General features: G+C 42.0%; 1 protein-coding gene and 1 long non-coding RNA gene across 3 annotated transcripts in view; both read right to left on the reverse strand.

The window, feature by feature from the left end:
* Nucleotides 1-257: 257 nt before the first annotated feature.
* On the reverse strand, nucleotides 258-4,680 carry LOC129392193 (uncharacterized). 2 transcript variants are annotated; one of them, XR_008617679.1, is made up of 5 exons: nucleotides 4,660-4,680; nucleotides 3,934-4,123; nucleotides 3,634-3,760; nucleotides 3,428-3,541; nucleotides 258-1,285 (listed from the first exon to the last, which is right to left on the reverse strand). It is a non-coding gene; the product is annotated as an uncharacterized lncRNA (long non-coding RNA). The 2 variants fall into 2 exon arrangements; XR_008617678.1 differs by lacking the exons at nucleotides 3,934-4,123; nucleotides 4,660-4,680 and having other exon boundaries at nucleotides 3,634-3,927.
* A 7,535-nt stretch (nucleotides 4,681-12,215) lies between these two features.
* The window catches only part of DENND5B (DENN domain containing 5B), a 226,603-nt gene continuing 218,333 nt past the window's right edge, over nucleotides 12,216-20,485 (reverse strand). Inside the window, exons 21-23 of the mRNA XM_028491163.2 lie at nucleotides 18,835-19,009; nucleotides 16,947-17,285; nucleotides 12,216-15,923 (exon numbers count right to left, since the gene is read on the reverse strand). Of these exons, the coding sequence (XP_028346964.1) occupies nucleotides 17,102-17,285; nucleotides 18,835-19,009 (359 nt within the window). The 3' untranslated portion in view covers nucleotides 12,216-15,923; nucleotides 16,947-17,101. The remainder of the gene's footprint in view (nucleotides 15,924-16,946; nucleotides 17,286-18,834; nucleotides 19,010-20,485) is intronic.

The raw sequence follows: 20,485 nt of genomic DNA on the forward strand, positions 1-20,485 counted from the left end.
ATCCCACCCCTCTAGGTGGTCACAAAGAGCTGATCTCCCTGTGCTATGCGGCTGCTTCCCACTAGCTATCTATTTTACATTTGGTAGTGTATATATGTCCCTGCCACGCTCTCACTTCGTCACAGCTTACCCTTCCCCCTCCCTATATCCTCAAGTCCATGCTCTAGTAGGTCTGTGTTTTATTCCCGTCCTACCACTAATCTCTTCATGACATTTTTTTTTCTTAGATTCCACATATATGTGTTAGCATACGGTATTTGTTTTTCTCCTTCTGACTTACTTCACTCTGTATGACATGGCAGGTGGATTCTTAACCACTGCACCACCAGGGAAGTCCCTGGGCTTTTTCTTTTTTTCCCCAAAGAGCCTGCAGTCTGGGGGCAGAGATCTGGACAAATCCCTAATTCTACTACTAAGGGCTAAGCACTGAGCATGACTGGTGGAAATCGGAAGTCAGGAGGACCCTGAAGTTGGTGTGGAGGAGGGGCAGGGGTCCAGAGGTGGTACTGGTTATCTATTTCTGCGTGTAACAAATTAACAAAAAGGTGGAGCTGCTTAAACCAACAGACGATGATTATCTCACAGTTTCTTTGGGTCAGAAATCAAGGTGTGGCTTCGCTGGGCGCCTCCAGGCTGAAGGGCTTCAGTGGGGCGGCAGTTTTGCCATTAGCCGAGGCTGCCGTCCCATCTGAACGCTCAGCTCCGGTGGAGGACCTGGTTCCGAGGATCTGGTTCCGAGGACCTGGTTCCGAGCCCGCTCCTGCGGTTGCTGACAGGAGTCAGTTCCTCACGGGCTGCTGGCTGGGGGCCTCCCCTCTGTTCCTGGTCACGTGGCCCCATCTGGCTTCCTGCAGAGCAGGTGAGTCGGGGGAGGGCCCCCAGAAAGGAGCCACAGTCTTTGCGGAGCTGATGTCACTCCTGCCATACTCTGTTCTCCGGAATCACATCAGGAAACACACTCAAGGGCGTGAATACCAGGAGGCGCGGATCAGCGGGGCCGTCTTAAAGGCTGCCTGTCAGAGTGTCCAAGCGGAGACCCGAAGAGCGAGGAGGAGTTGGCTGGGCTCAGGGGGAGGGGGCGGGAGGGAGTGTCTGCGGCTGTAACTCTGTGGCTGTGCAGAGAGCGGCTCCCGTGGGTGGAGACGTGTGCTAGAGGGACCAGCAGGGCCCAGAGGGCGTAACACCTTTTAACCCAGATTTGTGAAGGTGGACTTTACCCTGGAGGGATGGAGAGCTTCAAGCTGGAGGCTAAAATTTCAGATCTGACCTTAGAAAGATGACAGTGCTGTGGGGAGAACAGATTGGAGGGAGTAAGAGAGAAAGAGGAAGGCCATTGGGGGATTTTGAACTAAGGTAGTGACTGAAGGAGTCTAGAGATACGAAGGAGTTGGACTGACGGTCGCCACCTTCTAGAACACAAGTTCAGCAGAGTCTCTGGTATCCCCAGCCTTCTGGCTTGAATAAATTGGGAGAGCCTTTCTCTGAGATATGAAACACAGAGGACAACTAGGAACTCAATATTTGAGAAACAGTGGGTCTGAGGTGCTTCGTGGGACATCCGAGAGTAGATGCTCTGTAGGCAGTTGAAATGAGGGCATCTGCAGAGCTTCCCACAGAAACAGTGCGAGATGCAGATTAGAGAACAGTAAAGCACCCAGGCGCCGATCGTGAGAGTGGATAATACGGCCACCAGAGCTTCCAGGACACCCTGAGCAGCGACAGTGCTTTGAAAGACAGTACAAGAAGAGAGGCCAATTGTCATGCACGAAAGAAAGCCTAAAATATGCTGCCAGGGAGGAAAACCAGGAGTCACGGGAACCAGAGAGAACACGGGGTAGTAAGAGTGTCAAGTAAGGACTGCAGAGCCCAGTGAGCTGAAGCCTGGAGCAGGTGGGGAGAGAGGTGAAAAGGCATGTTTTCCAGAAATGCAAAGTATTATTTAATATTTTAGAAGTTAAAGCTGCCATTTCCAAATTCCATTAAAAGACAAACAAAATAGATAAGCATTTAGACATCAGCTCCCCAAAGTTGGTCTTTGTAGCAGCAACTTGAAAAAAATCACCCAGGAGGCTTTTCAAAAATACCAGTTCCAGGGTATGTCCCAAACCTATAAAATTTCCCAAAAGGGAGGCAGGGGCAACTGAAATTTTTTTTAAAGCAGTCAAGTGATTTTTGAAGTGTGACAGGCTTTGAAATCACTTATTTAAACCTCTAAGAACTACTGGTTCATATTTGGCTTAAGCCCTTTCACAAGAATTAAAGTGACAGAAAAATTCATAGTTTGCTGAGCTGTGAGAGGCTGATTGTTAAATTTAAGGCTTTAATAGGAAATTTAAAGCAATCAAGAAAATAAACTCCCCCACGAAGTTAAAAAACAAAAACTAAAAAAACACATCTTGTATGTTTATTATCAAGAAGATGCTAATGACGGCAATTAGGACTATAAATTTAGTTGAGAATAAATGAGAGCTAGGTTAGTAAATAAAACTGTCTGTAAACATTTCTAAAATAGTTATCCTCCTTGGTGTGGTTTGAAAAAGAACCCAGTGGATACCTGAAGAGCTGGGGACCAGTTTCTGGCTCTGACTGAGTGGGAAGTCCTCATTGTTTCATAAGCCAAGAAAAGCCCCCCAGCTCACAGTTGCCTCTTCTCTGGGAAAACCCCGAAGCTCTCTTCTCAGCACTCCTGGAGCAGCCTGGGCTGCACCCCGGCCTCCACTTCCTTACCGCTTTCCTTTGCCCCTTGGCAGTTTACCTGGGAGCCTCAGAAGTCCATTAAAAGCCCCTTCCGGGTCCTCGGGGACCCCTAGCCTTGTAAGCTCCACAACCAAACAGCAGCCTGTCACATACAAAGTCTCCAGAGTCCCCCTCGGGCCCCTCCAGGCTGGCAGCAGACCCCCAGGGATTTACCTCCCTTCGTCTGGAAATATGTTTCAAAGTCACGGCCCACCCCTCCCCTTTCTCCAGGAGTTTGAGTTGAAATAGTTTTCCCATTTCGACTTTCTCTTGCTGTCCTTAATGAAAAAGCTTATACTGGTTTTTCATTTGTTTTATACCATTAACTCCTCATCAGGAAATGAAAGGAACAAACAGAGGGAGGCTAGTAAATCACAGCTCCCCCCTCCCTGGTTCAGGCGAAGGCTCTCTAGAAAGGCTCAGATGTTTACATCTTCAGGACAAATTACTCCAAACAATAAGTGCCCTTAGGTTTCCCCTCGCTGGGCAGAATGTGCCTAATTTCACTGGTCTCCTGCCGCACACAGGATTTCTCTGGTTTCCTACCCCACACAGGATTTCTCTGGGCTCCTTAGAATGTTTCTTTAAAATTAGTTGAATCTCAAACTTATTAGTCCACAAAGAAATGCAAATAAAATATTATTTTTGTTCTATCAAGATGGCAAAAAAAATGAAGTTTGATAATACCCACTTGGAGCCAGCGTGCTGGGAAGCTGACTCATTCTTGCACCGCTGGAGGGGTTCAGAATCGAGAGCCTTAAATGTGGGCGTACCCTTCACAGTAATCCACTTTTAGGAAAATATCCTAAGGAAATAATCAAGAGATGCAGTCAAGGATTTAGGAACAAAGAATATGCATGGCAAAGCCATAATTGAGAAAAACTGGAAAGGACTTACGTGCCTCCTAGGTGGGGCTATTTCCACAAATCCTCCTGCATGTCTATGGTGGATGGGGTGCATCCAGCCATGCGGTCGTCCAGGTGGCAAATGCTTATTAGGTACCTACTTTGCATAAGACACTTGCCTGGGTAAACAAAACAGGAAAGTTCCTAGCCGCCCCCGCCGGAAGATGCACTCACTAAAATTCATAATCTCGTAAAACAAGTCTTAAGATCGTTCACATTATGCTTTTTGAGGGGAAGCAGGTTACACACTCTATCACCCCCCACTCTCTCATCCCCTGCCATAAGCAGTTACCAAATCTGAATATTTTTTCCTTCAGTGGCTCTCCCTAGACGACCTCTTCATTCCTTTTCAAAAGCAGATCCTAAGGCTCGGAGGTAACCTGATAGTAGCGGAAAGAACACCCACATGGAAGTCTTCCGATCGGTTTCTAATTCCAGGAAGTTGCCGACTTGGGGCAAATCACATCACCTCTGGACTGTTTCTAATCAGAATAAAGAAAGAAAGGGCTGGACCCATCTTCCAGGTTCTCTGAGTCCAGTAATTTCTGACGCTGTGAGAGAAACATCCGTAGATGAGGGAGTCTTACGCGGCGGCTAGAGGGAGGGGAAGGTGGTGAACCCCTTGAGGATCTGCGCATCTCTGTCTGGGGAGTTCCAGGACAGAGAAAAGGCAAGGGGCCGTGGAGCTAGAAGGAGGGCAACAGTACAGAAGCTGACGGGCCTGTGGCTGGTGGGGAGGCCGGGCAGTGGCACAGGCTCAGCCCCAGGCCAACTTCCTACACGCTGCCCTCCTTCCCCTGGGCCGACTCCAGGCCCACAGCGTTGGTAAGCGGGCAACGCCCTTCTTTCGAGCTGCTATTTCATAGTAATAAATAAGAGCTAATAATTATTGGGTGCTTCCAGGTGCAAAACAGTGTGTAGTCGATTTAGTTACCTCACAACAAAAGTATGAGGTTCATTCTGCTGTTCCTGTTCTTCTTAGCGCAAAACATAGCCTTAGGAAGGTTACTGAACTTACAGGAAGTCGCTCGGCTAGTCGCCAGGTCCAGGGCTCTTCACCTGCATACTGGCCAGTCTTCCTCTTTTCCTGAAAAGGCAGTGGGACAGTCCCATTTTACCCCCCCTTTCCTGCTGCAGAAGACAGGAACTCGGGTCATTATGGTGGTAAGGGTTTATTGATTACCAACTGGGAGACTGAAATTAATAAAGGGCGTTGCCGAAGTTTACGGATGGTCTTAGAATCTACTGGGGCCTCCTGTTTCCATTTAGAGCCCCCTTCCTCCAGCCCTTGTCCTCCACAGCGCGCTTCCCTGTTAGGTCAGGGTGAAGGGTCAGCTCTGAAGGGGCAGTCAGGAAGGAACAATCCTAGTCCTTCCCTCAAAGGGAGAGAGAAATTTGCAACTCAGAGGAGCTCAGATCTTGACACCCAGTTTGGACTTTGATCCTTGCAGTTAAGATCTGCTCTGAGAAATTTCCTGTGACCTGTTGAGGTTTGCTGCTACAAAGCAATAAGGAGTTTTGACATTAAGGTCTACTTAATTCAGGAATCTAAAAAGGCGGTTTAGTGTCAGGGTCCAATGAGCTCCTTGAAATTGTACAGGTGTGTATGTGCACAGGTGCATTTTTCTGGGGAGAGTGTTCATAGCTCTCCTTGGATTCTCGGAGGGGCTTACAGCTGCCCGTAGGTTAAGAACCCCAAGTGACAAGCGGGTGTTGCCGTGGGGGGGGTGGGGGCCGGGGACAGTGGGCAAATCTGGTGGGAGTGGAAAAGGGAAGGTGGGGGAGGGGTATTCAGGTAAGACTTCACAAAGAGGCAGGATTCTGGGATTGGGGGTTGGGGGAGCTAACACTTCTTGTGCTCTTACTGTGTGCCAGGCATTGTTCTAGACTAAAATTTACAAGGATTAGTTCATTCTTATAACAACCTTATGAGGTAAATAAGATTATTGTTCTGGCTTTGTAGATTCATTCATTTAATAAATATTTACTGAGCACTATGTATCAGGCACTGTTCCCAGAGCTGGGGCTACAGCAGTTAACAAAACAGTCAAAAATGCCTCCTTTGTGGAGCTTACTTTCCTGTGGGGAGACAGATGAGGAAACCAGGTTCTCAGAGACTTAAGTGACAAACAAGGGTCTTCAGATAGTTAAGCAGTAGAGATTTGAACCCAGGCAGTATGGCACCAGAAGCTGTTTTGTTTTGTTTTGTTTTAAGGACTGTATAATAACTTTAAACAATTGAAAAGTTAAATTTTCTGTGCAACAAAAAATACCAAAAATTAAAAGGAAAGTGAGAAAATATTGATATCGTATAGAGCAAAGAATAGCACAAAAATGTTTTTAAACTATAAATCAAAGCCAAAACAGACGTTAAAAATGAATGGGCAAAGATTACTAAAATAACTCAGAAGAGGAAATATACACGATCAATAATGTTAAATACTGGCTTCCTGAATTAACATTGAAACATTCTGTTTATTGCTTGCACAGTAAGGAAGAGCTTTACCTTGACAGAGTCTCAGTAACCTGTCAGAGGGCAAAGGGTGGAGTCTGGATATTTACTAAGGTTTTGGAGACTGGTCTAAGGCAGACCTTTGCATGGGGAAAGGGGGCTTGCTTAGGTTTGGGTAGGACCATGATCTAATAGTTGGGGATTAACACAGCCATGCAAGGGTTTTAAGGAAAGGAGTTTAAGGAATCACAACAGCATGCCAGGTAGAGACCTAGAAGCAAAAATGCAAGTTGGCTTTCTTTGAAGGAGTGTATAACTGTGCCTGCAGTCATGTGCCTGCAGTTCTTCATGCTAGGCACTTGTTGGGTTTATCTAGATTTACCTGACCTGCTTCCGATCTTTAGCATAGATGTCTTTAGTGCTTGTGGATAAACAGGTGATGGTACTAAGAAGCCCATAGAATGAGGTAGAAGGGAATGACTGGTAAATCAAGTTATTGGGTTTTCCCTTTTCTTTAAACCCCATTTTAATTAGCGTGTGTATTCTCAACTTTTCAGTTAGATTTTTAAAAATCCTTGAGGTGTTATTGACATTCAACAAATTTCACTTACTTAAACTATGCAATTTTGTTAAGTTTTGACATGAGTATGTACTCGTGAAACTATCATCACAATTAAAATTATGAATATATCTGTTACTTCCAAAGTTTCCTTGGGCCTCTGTCGAACTCCCCTCAGCCCCCATTTCCAAGCAGCAACTGATCTGTCTTCTGTCACTATAGATTATTTGCATTTTTGGTTTGATTTTATACAAATGGAACCCTATAGTACGCATTCATTTTTTGCCTGGCGCTTTTTACTCAGAATAATTGCTTTTAGATGCATTTATGTTGCTTCATGTATGAATAGCTTACTCCTTTTTATTGCTGAATAGTATTCCATTGTATGGATATATCACAAATTATCCACTCATCTGTCGATGCCAATTGGGTTGATTCCAGTTTTTGGCTATTACAAATAAAACTGTGATTAACATTCATGTGTAAGTATTTGTGTAGACATATACATATGCTTTTATTTCTCTTCAGTTTTTTTGTTTGTTTTTTTTTTGCAGTATGCGGGGCTCTCACTGTTGTGGCCTCTCCCATTGTGGAGCACAGGCTCCGGACACGCAGGCTCAGCAGCCATGGCTCACGGGCCCAGCCACTCCGTGGCATGTGGGATCTTCCTGGACCGGGGCACGAACCCATGTCCCCTGCATTGGCAGGCAGACTCTCAACCAATGCGCCACCAGGGAAGCCCTCTCTTCAGTATTTAATTACCTAAAGAATGTCTGGATCATGTGGTAGGTGTATGTCAAAGTTATTATTATTATTTTTTGGCCACAGCTTGCAGGATCTTACTTCCCCAACCAGGGATCGAACCTGTGCCCCGTGCAATGGAAGTGCGGACTCTTAACCACTGGACCGCCAGAGAAGTCCCACAAAGAGTGTACATTTGGGCAGAGACTACTTAGTCTGGTGCCTGGCAGATTTGTTCTCGTCTCCTTTCAGGCCAAAGGCCTTTGCCACAAATATGTTCCACTAAATCCTTGGTTAGGCCAAGAAGCATACAAGCTTGACTTCTTTCTTCATATTTATTGGAGCCGGAGGTACTGTATGTCTTGTATCTGGCATTGCTCAGTCATTTGGAACAGAAAGAATAACCCAGAACCCAGAAGAAATTGAATCCCAGTGATCAATATATGTTCTACTCAGTGAATGTGGATTACAGCAAACTGAAGAAAGAAGGTCCAGACTTCTAAATGAAATGTCTGACTATAAAGCTGCTTAGAATGAAGGTCTTCCAGAAGTTATCTGTAAAATTTTCTATTTAACCAGGAAATATTTCCCCTCTACATACATGAAATCACGTTGGTGTATTGTGTTGGCATTTACACCGATTAATAAATGTCTGAAACTTGAAAAAACAAAAGCATACATACATTCCTAATTTTTGTTAAGTCTAATTTATCAATTTTTACAATATTTATTAATTATTATTCTTTTTTAATTTTTGGCTGCATTGGGTCTTAGTTGCAGCACACGGGATCTTCATTGTGGCATGCAGGATCTTTCGTTGTGGCGCATGGGCTTCTCTCTAGTTGTGGGGAACGGAGTTTTCTCTAGTTGTGGCCTATAGGTTTTCTCTCTCTAGTTGTGATACGCGGGCTCCAGAGCGTGTGGGCTCTGTAGTTTGTGGCATGTGGGCTCTCTAGCTGAGGCACACTAGCTCAGTAGTTGTGGCGGGTGGGCTTAGTTGCCCTGTGGCATGTGGGATCTTAGTTCCCCGACCAGGGATCGAACTGGCGTCCCCTGCATTGAAAGGCAGATTCTTTACCACTGGACCACCAGGGAAGTCTCGATCAATGTTTTTTAAGGACTGTATCTTTTTTCATATCTAAGAAATCTTTGCCTAACCCAAGGTCATTTACCATGTGTTTTCTTTCGAAGTTTTCTAATTTTAGGATTTTCATTTATATCTATGATCCATTTTGAGTTGATTTTTGTATATGGTGGGAGGTGTGGATCAAACTTCATTTCTTTTACATGTAGCTATTCAATTGTTCCAGGACCATTCACTGAAAAGACTATCCTCTTTGTCGCTTAATAACCCTTGAACTTTGTTGAGCAATTGACCATATATGTTTTGGTCTATTACCAGACTCTGTTCTGTTCAATTGATCTATTTGTCTGACTTTACCTCAATTTCCCCACACTGTATTTATTAATCACTGTAGCTTTAGTGTAAGTATTGAAATCAGATAATATAAGTCCTCCAAGTTTGTTTATCTTTTTCCAAGTTATTTAGGCTCTTCTAGGGCTTTTGCATTTCTACATTAATTTTAGGATCAATTTGTTAAGTTCTACGAAAAAGACTGCTGGGAGTTTGAATGGGATTGCATTGACTCTATAGATCAATTCGGGGAGAACTGATATCTTAATAATATTGAATCTTCTGACCTAGGACCACACTATATTTCTCCATGTATTTAGGACTTCTTTAGTTTCCCTCAGTAGTTTTCAGTGAGCAAGTCTTACACATTTTTTGTCAAACTTATCCCCAAGTATTTCAGATTTGCACTGTAATGCTATTACATATAGAAATACAACTGATTTTTGTAGATTGACTCTATATCCTGCAACCTGGATAAGCTCACTTATTAGCATCAGTAACTTTTTAGTAAATTCCATAGGATTTTCTACATGGACCATCATGTCATCTGTGAATAAAGACAGTTTTACTTTCTTTTCAAACTTTATTCCTTTTTTTTCTTGTCTTATTGCACTGACTAGAAACTACAGTACAATGTTGAATAGAAGTATTAAGAGTAGATATCCATGCCTTGTTCTTGATCTTATGGGGGAAGCACTCAGCATTTCCCCATAAAGGATGATGTTAGCTGTAGGTTTTTTGCAGATGACTTTCAGTATTTTCTGATCCATGAACACAGTATATCTGAGGTGAGGAAGTCCACTGAGTTTTTGGTTTTTTTTCCCTAAACCATGAGTGAACATTAGAATTTGTCAAAAATTTTTTGTGTTTATTGGGATGAGCATATAAATTGTTTTTATTTTTTAATCTGTAACTGTGGTAAACTATATTGCTTGACTGAATGCTAAACCAACCTTGCTCTCCTTGATAGACCCCAATTAGTCATGACATATAATTTTTATCACTGGATTTGAATTACTAACACTTTGTTAAGAATTTTTACATCTACATTCATGAGAGTTCTTGGTCTGTATTTTTCTTTTCTTGTAATTTCTTTGTCTGCTATAGGTATCAGGGTAATGCTGGCTCATGGGATGAGTTGGGAAGTATTACCTTGTTGTGGGCTGAATTGTGTCCTCTCAGAATTCAAATGAAGTCCTAACCCCCAGTACCTCAGAATGTGACTGTATTTGGAGGTAGGGTCTTTAAAGAGGTAAGTTAAAAAGAAGTCATTAGGGCTTCCCTGGTGGCACAGTGGTTAAGAGTCCGCCTGCCGATGCAGGGGACACGGGTTCGTGCCCCGGTCTGGGAAGATCCCACATGCCGCGAAGCAGCTAGGCCCGTGAGCCATGGCCGTTGAGCCTGCGCGTCCGGAGCCTGTGCTCTGCAACGGGAGAGGCCACAACAGTGAGAGGCCCGCGTACTGCAAAAAAAAAAAAAAAAAAAAAAAAAAAAAGTCATTAGAGTTGGCCCTCATCCAATATGACTGGTGTCCTTATAAGAAAAAGAAATTAGGACCCAGACATGCACTGAGAGGAGACCATATAAAGACAGAGGTAAGACGGCCATCTATAAGCCAAGGGAAAGTCCTCAGAAGAAACAAATCCTGCTGACACCTTCATCTCAGACTTCTAGCCTTCAGAATAGTGAGAAAATAGATTTCTGTAGTTTAAGCCAACCAGTCTATGTTACAGCAGCCCTAGCAAACTAACACATACTTCATCCATTTTCTGGAAGACTTTGATTAGAATTTTCATTATTTCTTCCTTAAATTTTTGATAGAATTCACCAGTGGACGGCTTCCCTGGCACCCTCTCCAGTGGTTTCCCAGCAAGTTCTGGGCTCTGCCACCTCTCCATGAATGTTTCCCTGGTGCCTGACAGCAGATTCCAAACAAGTGGCACTGGTGCAGCATCTCAGTAAACTTCTTTACCATCCAGTGGGCCATGGCTGTGCCCTCTTAATAAAGTCTGACTCTCAGCCTAAGGGGGAGGGGGCTTTTTTAGGTTTGCCTTGCCTCAGCCCTACGGTTAGTGGCTGCTTCCTATATATGCTATTCTTGTATTCTTTAGAGTTCTTTTCATTGCTTAATAGCAAATAGTCCATAATTCCAATTTCTTATTACAGTAGTCTGTGATGGTTAATTTTACGTGTCAACTTGGCTGGGCCATGGAGCCCAGATATTTATCAAACATTATTCTGGATGTTTCTGTGAAGGTGTTTTTTGGATAAGACTAACATTTACATTGGTGGGCTTTGAGTAAAGCAGATTACCCTCCATAATGTATCCTATCAGTTGAAGGCCTTAATAGAGCAAGAAGGTATTCTGCCAGTCAACCCTCTTTGAACTTGAACTACAACTCTTTCCCTGGGTCTCCAGCCCACCAGCCTACCCTGCAGATTTTGGATTTACCAAGGCTCTACAATTGTGTGAGCCAATTCCTTAAAATAAATCACTCTCTATATACATATACATACACACACACATCCTGTCGGTTCTGTTTCTCTGGAGAATTCTAACATAGTTCTATACATTAAACTACCCCTCTTCAAATTGCTGTGTGATTTCTGTTTCTTGATTTGGACCCCGACAAACACACCATTACTTTCCCCTGAACTCTGAACCCATATGTGCAACTGTCTATCAGCATCTTTACTTGGATGTCTATCAGGCATGCCAAACTTACTACCAAAAGTAAGCTCTTGATGTTCCTCCTGTAAACTTGTTTCTCTTATGCTTTTTCCAATTTCTGCTAAAGACAACTCCATTTTCAGTGAGGCTTTCCCTGGCTAACCCATTTACAATTTGCAGTCCATCTCTAAGCAGTCCCAACTATACTTTCAATCCTTCTTCTTTGCTTGTTGTTATTATCTAACTACTATATGTATTACCTATTTGTCATGTTTATTGTGTAACTCCTCCATTAGAATATAAATTCCATGATAGCAGGAATTTGATGTATGTGTATGTTTAAACTGCTTTATGTCCTTAACATAAAGTAATGCTTAACATATAGTGGGTAATCAATGAATTTCTGCCTTTCATTTTTGCTACGGACTAAAAAGCTAATTATTTTTGAGTGTTTTGTTTAAATACTACCCTTTCCCAAGTTCATAAATACATTCTACATTTTCTTCAAAAATTTTTGTTTTGCCTTTTACATTTAGGTTGTTAAGCCAAGAATTAATTGATCTTTCTGTATGGTGTGAGGTAAGGTTCTTTTTTTTTTTTTTTTTAACCCCTTTTTTAACCCCTTTTTAACCAGTTGCCCAGCAGGCTATATTTCTACTACATAATGGTTTTATGTAGTTTTATCTCTCATAATGGTTTTATCCCTCTACTTTCTGGAGTCACCTGCCCTGTGAACTGCTCAGTATTAAGGTTCTATAATAATGAAGCAAAACAAAGTATCAACCCCACAGTTTTATTTGTAAAGAATGAAGCATGAAAAGTCATATTTAAATGTACTCCAAAACCTGAAAAACCCACATCAGTTTCTCTGATACATATGTTAAAGTGCTTGATATCACAATACTCTAAATTTTAAGTATGCTCAGATGAGAAAAAAAATCCAGTTCTGATGCATTTTGTTAACAATACAAAGAAAACAATATAATTTAAATGCAGAAATGCTCATTTAAAAAAAAGATACACAGGGTACATTTATACATGGTTCAAGTGTAACAGAGAATTCTTTTTATAAGTTTAACACCCTCATTTGATTGACAACAGGAACTCTTACCATACCTCTCTACTTTTAACAAGATCTGTCTAGTGTTTGGAATAAAGGCTGGGCCACATGTAAATACATTTAGGTAACTGGGTCAAGCATGATTCCCTCCCACATAACCCAAGGATACCCTGGATTCCTTCAAATGAGGAGAGTGTTTTTGATGATTTTTTTTCACCCTGGTATTAACTGCTCAATGTGATAACTTTCTGGAGCCAATCTTTATTTTGTCCTTGAGAGGACAATCAGGTCTAGTAAGATCTGAAAGGATGAGGTTCTCCTTGGATTACTCTGATCTCACTCCATTGGTACCCTCTTCAAAAAGCTTGGAAATCAGTTTGATTCAAGAGATTTATAAATGTATTTTAATAGGAATAAGAGATCTAGTAGCTTATTATTTGTTTCTGTCTCCTTTTACACTAAAAGGTAATGTAACAAATACTTATATAAGAAACATGGACTTCAAATGACACGGATGACTTGGAAATAGGATTGATTCACTTTACAAAAAAAGTAGAGAAGATCTCAAGACTCCATTCTCAATCAGTGAAGGTGTGTTAATACTGAAATGTAAATAGCTACGGTTCAGACTGTCCTTTCGAATGGTGAAAAAGGTAGACTGGTTTCTGTAAACCTCACAGAGAAAATACTCACAGTTCTCAAAATGAAAATCTACTGAAAAAATCATAATTCTTAGCAGAAAGAAGCTATTTCATCATTACAAGTTACACTTCCAATGCTGCCAAATAAATATTTCCCTGGGGAATCTGAGGTCCTTGTCTGTTGCCTCATGTTTCAAAATATCTCAGAGGTGTCAACATTTACTACACATGAACTGTTATGTATAGCCTCTATCCCTCTTTTACTTACATTTACATACTACAGTGCTTTATTGCCAAAAAAAAGGAAATATGAGCAATTCAGTATTTCCCCTGTATCATTCATATAGTGTGAAAGAAGTTCATTAAAATGATTTCTTAAAAAGCCATGTTAAAGTAAATACCATAGTGTTACAAAAGGTACAAAATGTGTGAAATATTTAAAATAAATTTTAGAGGGAAATCATAAACTTTTGCAAGCTTTAGGTTCTTCTATCAAATTCTTGCCCCCAGTGGGAAAGAGGATGGAGAAGGTTGGGAGGCCTTCCTTTTGTTCTCAGTAGCCCATTTTTCTCCACTGAGAACCCTACTTTATACTACTCCACACTGAGCCTCAGTCGTTTTTAAGGCGCTGGTGAGCCCCCAGACAGGGCACAGCTTCAGGGTCTCACACATAATACCAATGTCGGTGTAATGCCACTATGTCACCAAAGTTGATATTAGGAGTTTCAGGACATTTGGAAAACACTTGGAAGATAAATGTTTCAAGAGATAATATTTTGGGCAATTTAATTTTAAAACAATTTCTTCTTAACCTATTATTATGTGAAAATACTAATTATGATTCCAGGCATTACTTTTAATTTATTTTGAGGAAAAAAAAGTCAATTACAAAATTGATTTTTATGTACTTTAACTTTGAAGTGTGATGATAAAGCAATATACTAATTTGAAGTATTAACAGGAAAAAAAAATAAAGTGTTAACAGAGCAGAAAGCATACCTCTGAATGACCTTCAAAAGTCAGCTTAGAAGGCTATGTACATTTATTCTAAGGATTCTGCTACTGTCCCGCTCAAAATATTTTGATATTGGCTCAAAGACAGTTATAAGCCATGTAAGAACTAAGTCTTATTTGTTTAGAATTGTGTTTCTTATGTGACCCCAAACTTTGCTTAAGTATCCTTTTCATTCATCAACTTGTAACCTAAGGACTTTTTGTTGTTGCCAAATATTAAATTTCTTTTGAAAGGCCACCATTTCCCATCACTGGCAGTATTCAAAAGAATGGGCTGTAGGTCATTCAGGCAGCTCATAAGGAGGTCCCCCAGGTGTCTGGAGCACTGGCTTTATCACTGGCATACATATATGGACTCCCAAGGTGACCACTCTAAAGGGCCTAGCATTCTAGAGGATGTGTCAGTTCTGGTGTGATTCCTTCTTTTGAAATTGGTCATCTCACTACTATAGTCAGACAATAGAAAGTGGGATGAAACTTTAGGTATAACTCTTTTGGGAGGTATTACTTTTTAAAGTAATGGTTTTATTCACAGGTCCGAAATCCAATTTTTTTTTTTTGGCCGCGCCGTGAGGCTTGTGAGATCTTAGTTCCCTGACCAGGGATCAAACCCGGGCACTTGGCAGTGAGAGCACGGAGTCCTAACCACTGGACCGCCAGAGAATTCCTGCTCCTACTTTTTATAATAGGTGTAATTCTCTATAACTTAAGGACAATTTGTTAAAATGAATATTAATCCCTGTGCTACCTGTATAGGTGGATGAATAAACAACCAAGGGTAGAAGGACTATTAATATGAATGCCTTGGAGGCCGGTCTCATGCAGCCTGGTGTAATAAAAAACATGAATTCTAGACTCTGTGTTGTCACTGTCCAGGTGTGCGGTTAAGTATTTAATCTCTCTGACCCTTAAGTGTTCCCATCTGTAAAATGAGAAGGCTAGACTAGATGACTCAATTCTAGCCTGTTAACCTAAGCCATCTCTCTGTTTGCCCAGAATGTGTCAGAAGCATGGCCTTTGGAAAAGGTAACAAGAACAAAATCCGGGATTGGATCACGCTATGGTTTCTCATCATTGAAACAGTAAGTGCCTAGTGTGAAACAGGTTCTGGATGTCTCCCATAACAGACTTTCCATGTCCCTGGAACAGCCACACCACTGTGGACAAACTTTAGCCGTAGGCAAACAAATTTCTGGTCTGCCCAGGTCACCCAGAACCATCTTCTTAAACCCTTTCCATGGGTTTCTAAATGCTGCCTTCAACTCTCCCTACCCTCCTCAAGTACTCAGTCACGTATTAAAAGGGCATGTGCCTTGGCTGAATACAGTGTTTGATAAAGGGAGTGAGGCACTTGTTTCATTAGTTTCTTCCTCCAGGAAAAAAGCTAAACAACGCTATTGGCTAAAGCCTGTCCCCTCAGATTACACAAGGGTCCTGAGAGGCCATGGCTTTGCTTCTCAGCCACAACTGGGAATACAATCTGGAGCTCTGCTGAGGCAATTTCCCTGCTAACAACATGCAAATGCCTAATTAGACTTACAGGACTGACCGTAAGATGAAGACTTCAGGTAAAGAGCTAATACCAAATTTATTTAACTTCCTTAAAAAATACCAAACTGGAAAGTTACTCACAACGTTTGGTCTTCTAAAATTGTTGCCTCTTGTTTTGCTTCCAATTCGCCAGTACTGGCCTGTACCTTCTCTGGGCCAGTTGTTTTACATTTTCACCCCTGCTTACAAAAGAACATAAAGCTTGTCCTGAAACACCCAGAAAAGGGTTCATTCTTTCTCTCTTCTTCTGTTATTTGCATTATCATGGTCAACAAATACTTGCACAAAAACATTCCAAGCCACACAGGGCCCTCCTCCTTCTTAAACATTCTTTCCATTTCCTGAGGGGGGATGTGCACCGGGAGAGGGGAGGCGGGTGATTGGAACCAAACAAAGACAGTGTTTGTGGTTATCCTTAAGAGGTAAGGGACCACTGCAGGGCTGAGATGGCCAAATTAAAAGTACAGAATCAAACTGCTGTTTGCAGTTCTTAAGACCATGAGGCCAACACTCTGAAATTCACATCTCCCCAAAGTACCTCAAATAACAAGAATAAAAATGCCAAGAATGAAGTTAGTCTAGGCTAATCTTTCCAAAGTGTAAAGAAGTTATAATCCCACAAGTTAACACACTTCTCAGGGCTTTGTGTGTTCTCTTTCCAGTTTAGCCAAGCTCCTGGGGTACAGTATTTAAAATATTTGAATCATATCTTGTGCTGACGGAAAAATTTTTCCAGAAGACTGGAAAAGTGGCTCAATTCAAACGTATGAAACAATGTGGAACTTAAAAGCTATAAGTGAGGGCTACTATCCCCTACAGTAGGTAAAGCTGTTTACATTCACAATACAAAGGATCAGACACCAGGATGGCTGGTTTACGACATAACAATGCATTCTGAGTTCCTTTGTGATACCTGGAGAAAAAAAAAGCCCCACTGGGTTGCACTGTATTTACATGTTTACTGGCTTCTTCCTGACTAGCACCACTCTTTCTCCTCCCGCCCCCACCCCCACCCCGCCAACTCCCAATACTTTTAAGCTACTTATTTTAAGTCACAGGAATAGTCAATCTAAGAAAAGTTATCTTATTAGAGTAATATAATTTCTCAAAGAAGAGAGCATATTTACACACATCTAACACATGAAAATACTCTATTTTATACTAAATTCCAGGTTCAAATGAACTACAATACAGCACTTTACCTTGTCTGTAGTGTCAGGATTGTTCAAACTGGGGGATACGGTGTGTTGCCCCCTGCAGTGACTCACTACCTCGTCAGACAAGTCCAAATCGGTCCCCATCGTTGGGGAAGCTTCAGGAACAAGGGGTCTGGACTGAGAGTTTCTAGCTAATTGGGTTACACATCCACTCCTTTGATGAGTGAGCCTTCTAAGACTATGGTGAAGTCCTGGATGGTCTGCAGAATGCGGATGAGGGAGTTGACGGTCATGCGATCTCGCAGGAGGGCGCTCTCCTCATACATTCGGGTGATGGCAGGACACTCGGCTAACAGCGGAATCCACTGTGGGAGCAGGCGATCCCTACAGACCCAAACAGAAACAAGTCCTGAGCACTGCTGCCCTCGCTGCAGAACAAGGCACACACTGGAGCTTTTGACGGGAAGGTGTGGGTGTGGGACTGGATGGGGAAAAATCTAGCCAAGCTCTGAGGTCACCAAAGACAAAACCAAAGTCAAGTAGCTGGATAATTACTGGTTAAAAAGATAAGGTAATGAGACAGTGTAAGCTAACCAGGAAACCCATCAGATTCTAAAAGTGGGTCTGCACAAGTTGGCCATAAGGACTCAGATGTATTAAAGAAATTCTCTATTCTGATTCTACCACTTTAAAAAAAGGCAGAATGCCATTCTGTATTCTTTTTTACAGGGATGTTAATCAGACATCTGTAGCAAGGCATGCCAAAGTATATTGACCTTTTGGGAAGAAAGTCTCCATTTAATTGTAGGGACTAGCGCTTTCTTTAAAATTTACACAACATTACAAGGTAAGGAACAAAATCAAAGCAGAAAAACATTAAGTAGATTTTATAAACCAAAAGAGGGGTTGCGCTGGTCTAATAAATCAGAACAGTAAAGAGATAAAAAGGAGATAAGGATCATACTCAAAATGAACTTTAAAAAACACAGCTGAAATTGGGCAGCTTTTATTAAGAAGAAATACAGAACTTAGCTCAGTAAACCAGTTGTTTCAGGAGGACAGGATCTCAATCTGTTTTTCCTGATTAAACTGACATTAGCTATCTGTCACTAAGTAGCTAAGACATCCTCACTGAGCACCTCTCACTACGCTTTCATGACAAGGCAGCTAGGCCATCCTGCACCTCTTGCTGGGGCTTCTAGGGGTTTAGAAGAAAAAAAACATTGCACAGATAAAAAATCTTCTAAAGATCTGTGGTTCATTTCTTACAATTCTGAGAGCTGTTTTAAAATTAATGGAGTGTACAGCTGCTATGTGTCATTTTAAAAAAAGAAAGGGGTAGGAAATTGTCTTAAAGAGAAGACTTTCCATAGTAAGAATTACTTAGATAGTAAAAATTCCACAATGTAGTAAAATTAAAGCAACATGGTAGCGTATACACACTATACAAGCTCTATACAGGAAATATATACGTGTGAATGTGCTGGTGTGTCTAATTACCTACCAATCTACCTATTACTTATCCACCCACCTCTGGTGCAGTCCTGTGTAACGGTTCAGAGCTTTGGGCTCTGGAGTGCGACTAGGTGTAAATCTTGGCTCTGCCTCTTTCTGTGTGACCTTGGGAAAGTTTGTTAACTTGTCCGTGCCTCTTCTACTTTCTATTTTCTCATCTATACAGTGGGGATATCGCTTGCTACTTCATGCAGTGGTGGTGGTGACGTGATCGGAGGGTTAGATAAGATAATGTATGTGAAGTACTTAGCATACTGCTCAACACATAGCAAGCACCCAATAAACAGGAGTCTCATAAAGTTTGGTACGAAAGAAACCCACGGGAGAGCTTTGGAAGGGGCATGATCTGGTATAATCTTTTCTAAATTCTTGCTCAACATGTGACAAAGATAGGGAAAGTCAAGAACGGGCTTAATACCGTGTTCCAAGGCAAACTAAAATCTGGAATTTGCCATCCTTCCCAATGTTCCTGGGTGCAGTATTAATAGCATTTACATAGTGGCAGAAGGTTTTGCAGGATGATTTCTGAATGAGGACATCATCTTCATTGTCTAGAATCTGGTCAGTTGTTTCAAAATAAGCAACTGCTCTCTCTGGAGAAGGAAGTCAGAGTCATATCACAATACACATAAAACTTCAAATAAAAAAAGATGAATCACTTGGTTTATTCTGGAAATACTAACAACACTTTGCATTATAGCCAGTACTAAAACCAAAACCATTACTTTATCACTGGTTTCACAATAAATTCTAGAGGCCCATGTTTCACAGTAGAACAATATGCTCCCAGGAGTTTATTTTCTAATCTAGACTGCATTCCAGATGGTTGGAAAGTTTACTCTCTTTAGAATACCTTCAAGAAATGGCAATTGACAGCAAAGAAAAAAATCCCCATGAACTTGTCTGTTAAGACTGGAGCCTTCTAAGAGTAAGTAGCAAAGACATGGTAGCCATTGAGGTGGCACCCTTTGTTCTAGTTATAGAATGGCTGGCTAACACTGTGCAACAAAATCCTTGAAATGGAACTTCTTCAGTAAATCTGAGAAAGAGGGACTTCCCTGGTGGTGCAGTGGTTAAGAATCCGCCTGCCAGTGCAGGGGACAAGGGTTCAAGCCCTGGTCTGGGAAGATCCCACATGCCACGGAGCAACTAAGCCCGTGCCCCACAACTACTGAGCCTGCGCTCTAGAGCCCGTGAGCCACAACTACTGAGCCCGTGTGCTACAACTACTGAAGCCTGTGCGCCTACAGCCCGTGCTCCACAACAAAGAGAAGGCACGGCAATGAGAAGCCCGTGAACCGCAACAAAGAGTAGCCCCTGTGCACCACAACTAGAGAAAGCCTGTGTGCAGCAACGAAGACCCAACACAGCCAAAAATAATAAATTTATTTTTTAAAAAAATCTGAGGAAGAGTTACGTATATACATATCAGAAGCAGGAGCAGCAAGAGTCTATGCATTCCAAAAGAAAAAAAAAACAACCCACTCTAGGGGGCCTAGCTCTGTCAACTTTCCTTTCTTTGTCTAAGTTATTGGATAAAATCAACTACTTCATCCAGGCCTTATTTACAAACATGAAATGATTAATCTCCCTGTTAAAGAAACTGGGAATTGTAGAAGAAGCTGCATAGCAAAATAAAGAATACAAAGTTTAGCGAGCTAGAGCAGTACTTTCCAGTAGAAAAGTACTTTCCATGATGATGAAAATATTCTACATCTGCAAGGTCCAATTCTACAGCCACTAGTAGGGCTGGTGTGACTGAGGGAGTGAATTTTAAACTTAATTTAAATTAAGCCAATTTAAATAGCCACATGTGACTACTGGTTACCATACTGGACAGCACGGAACTAGAGTGATCCTTTAAAAACATAGATTAGGGGCTTCCCTGGTGGCGCAGTGGTTGCGCGTCCGCCTGCCGATGCAGGGGAATCGGATTCGCGCCCCGGTCTGGGAAGATCCCACATGCCGCGGAGCGACTGGGCCCGTGAGCCATGGCCGCTGAGCCTGCGCGTCCGGAGCCTGTGCTCCGCAACGGGAGAGGCCACAACAGAGGGAGGCCCGCATACCAC

Source organism: Physeter macrocephalus, chromosome 6 (assembly GCF_002837175.3).
Source record: "Physeter macrocephalus isolate SW-GA chromosome 6, ASM283717v5, whole genome shotgun sequence".
In the NCBI taxonomy this organism is placed as follows: domain Eukaryota; kingdom Metazoa; phylum Chordata; class Mammalia; order Artiodactyla; family Physeteridae; genus Physeter; species Physeter macrocephalus.